The 1,049-nt window shown below is 52.0% G+C and overlaps 1 protein-coding gene across 1 annotated transcript; it reads left to right on the forward strand.

The window, feature by feature from the left end:
• Nucleotides 1-122: 122 nt before the first annotated feature.
• ZNF780A (zinc finger protein 780A) lies at nucleotides 123-249 on the forward strand (the record flags this gene model as incomplete). The annotated part of the gene is made up of 1 exon (XM_009323177.1): nucleotides 123-249. A coding segment is annotated over one exon (127 nt), but the record flags the coding sequence as incomplete, so codon positions are not given.
• Between the last annotated feature and the right edge of the window lie 800 nt (nucleotides 250-1,049).

Here is a 1,049-nt window from a genome sequence, read left to right on the forward strand (position 1 = left end):
GCTTTGCTCCGTGCCTGCCCTCAGCTCCGGCAACCAAAGCCAAGCGCTCGCTTGCACGTGCCTGGTTTCCAGTTATCTCATGGCATCAGAAGTCGCCAAGCGCGTAACACTTGCGATTCCAGGTGCCGGTCACGTTCAACGACATTTCGGTGTACTTCAACGAGCAGGAGTGGGAGAGACTGGACCGCTGGCAGAAGGATCTGTACAGGGCTGTGATGAGGGGGAACTACGAGACGCTGATCTCCCTGGGTAAGGCACAGGGTTTGCGCCTCCAGATGAGCTTCTCTTGCGGGTAGGCTGGACTGCTTCCCGCCGCTGCCCGACTGATGGTCTGGTTCGGGGGGGCTGGACGCCTGTAGCTGGCAGAACCTCTCCCGGGCAGTCAGACCCAGGCCCTTTCCCTCCTTCCTGCTTGTAAAGTGATAAACAATGTAAGAGAGATCTGTAGTAAATAATAGTAGCGGTAGTAATACAAGCAATATCGATTATAAAAAAAAATATCCACGTGAGACGCTGTTCCTAATGACTCTGTAAGCGGATGCCAGGGTCAGGGAGCCATCGTGATCTTCCAGCGCAGCTCAGGAATTACGTGGGCGACGTTTGATAATTGCATCTTGAACTAGTTCTTGTTTTCCGTCTGTTTAGCTGCCGTGTAAAGTGTCAGGGGCGTTTCCGTGTACCTTGGTAAAGAACTAACCTAATCGTGCTCGGCCCTTCTAAGGGCACCCGCCGTGTGCTTGGATGATTTGGGCTGTAAGATGTTCCCCGCCAAAAGCTGCTTCTAGTAACGCGCTGGTCTGTGCGGCTACTGAAGCTGAGGCTTCGCTTTTCTCAGTAATATTTTGTAGAAACGGAACAAACCCGTTCCCCTCGCGGTCCATCTGACAGAGACATCTCTACAGAGCGGGAAGTCTTCTGTCCCTGCTCCAGAACGATAGCTCAGGAGAGTTGCTCTTCAAATCAGCTGAAAGGGGAGGAAAATGTTAAGGACAAAGCCTTTCCCTCTCCTTTCAGATTTTAGTTCGCGTTCCGCTATTTAGATTCTCTCT

The sequence above is a fragment of the Pygoscelis adeliae genome, unplaced genomic scaffold, assembly GCF_000699105.1.
Source record: "Pygoscelis adeliae isolate BGI_AS28 unplaced genomic scaffold, ASM69910v1 Scaffold1524, whole genome shotgun sequence".
Taxonomy (NCBI): Eukaryota; Metazoa; Chordata; class Aves; order Sphenisciformes; family Spheniscidae; genus Pygoscelis; species Pygoscelis adeliae.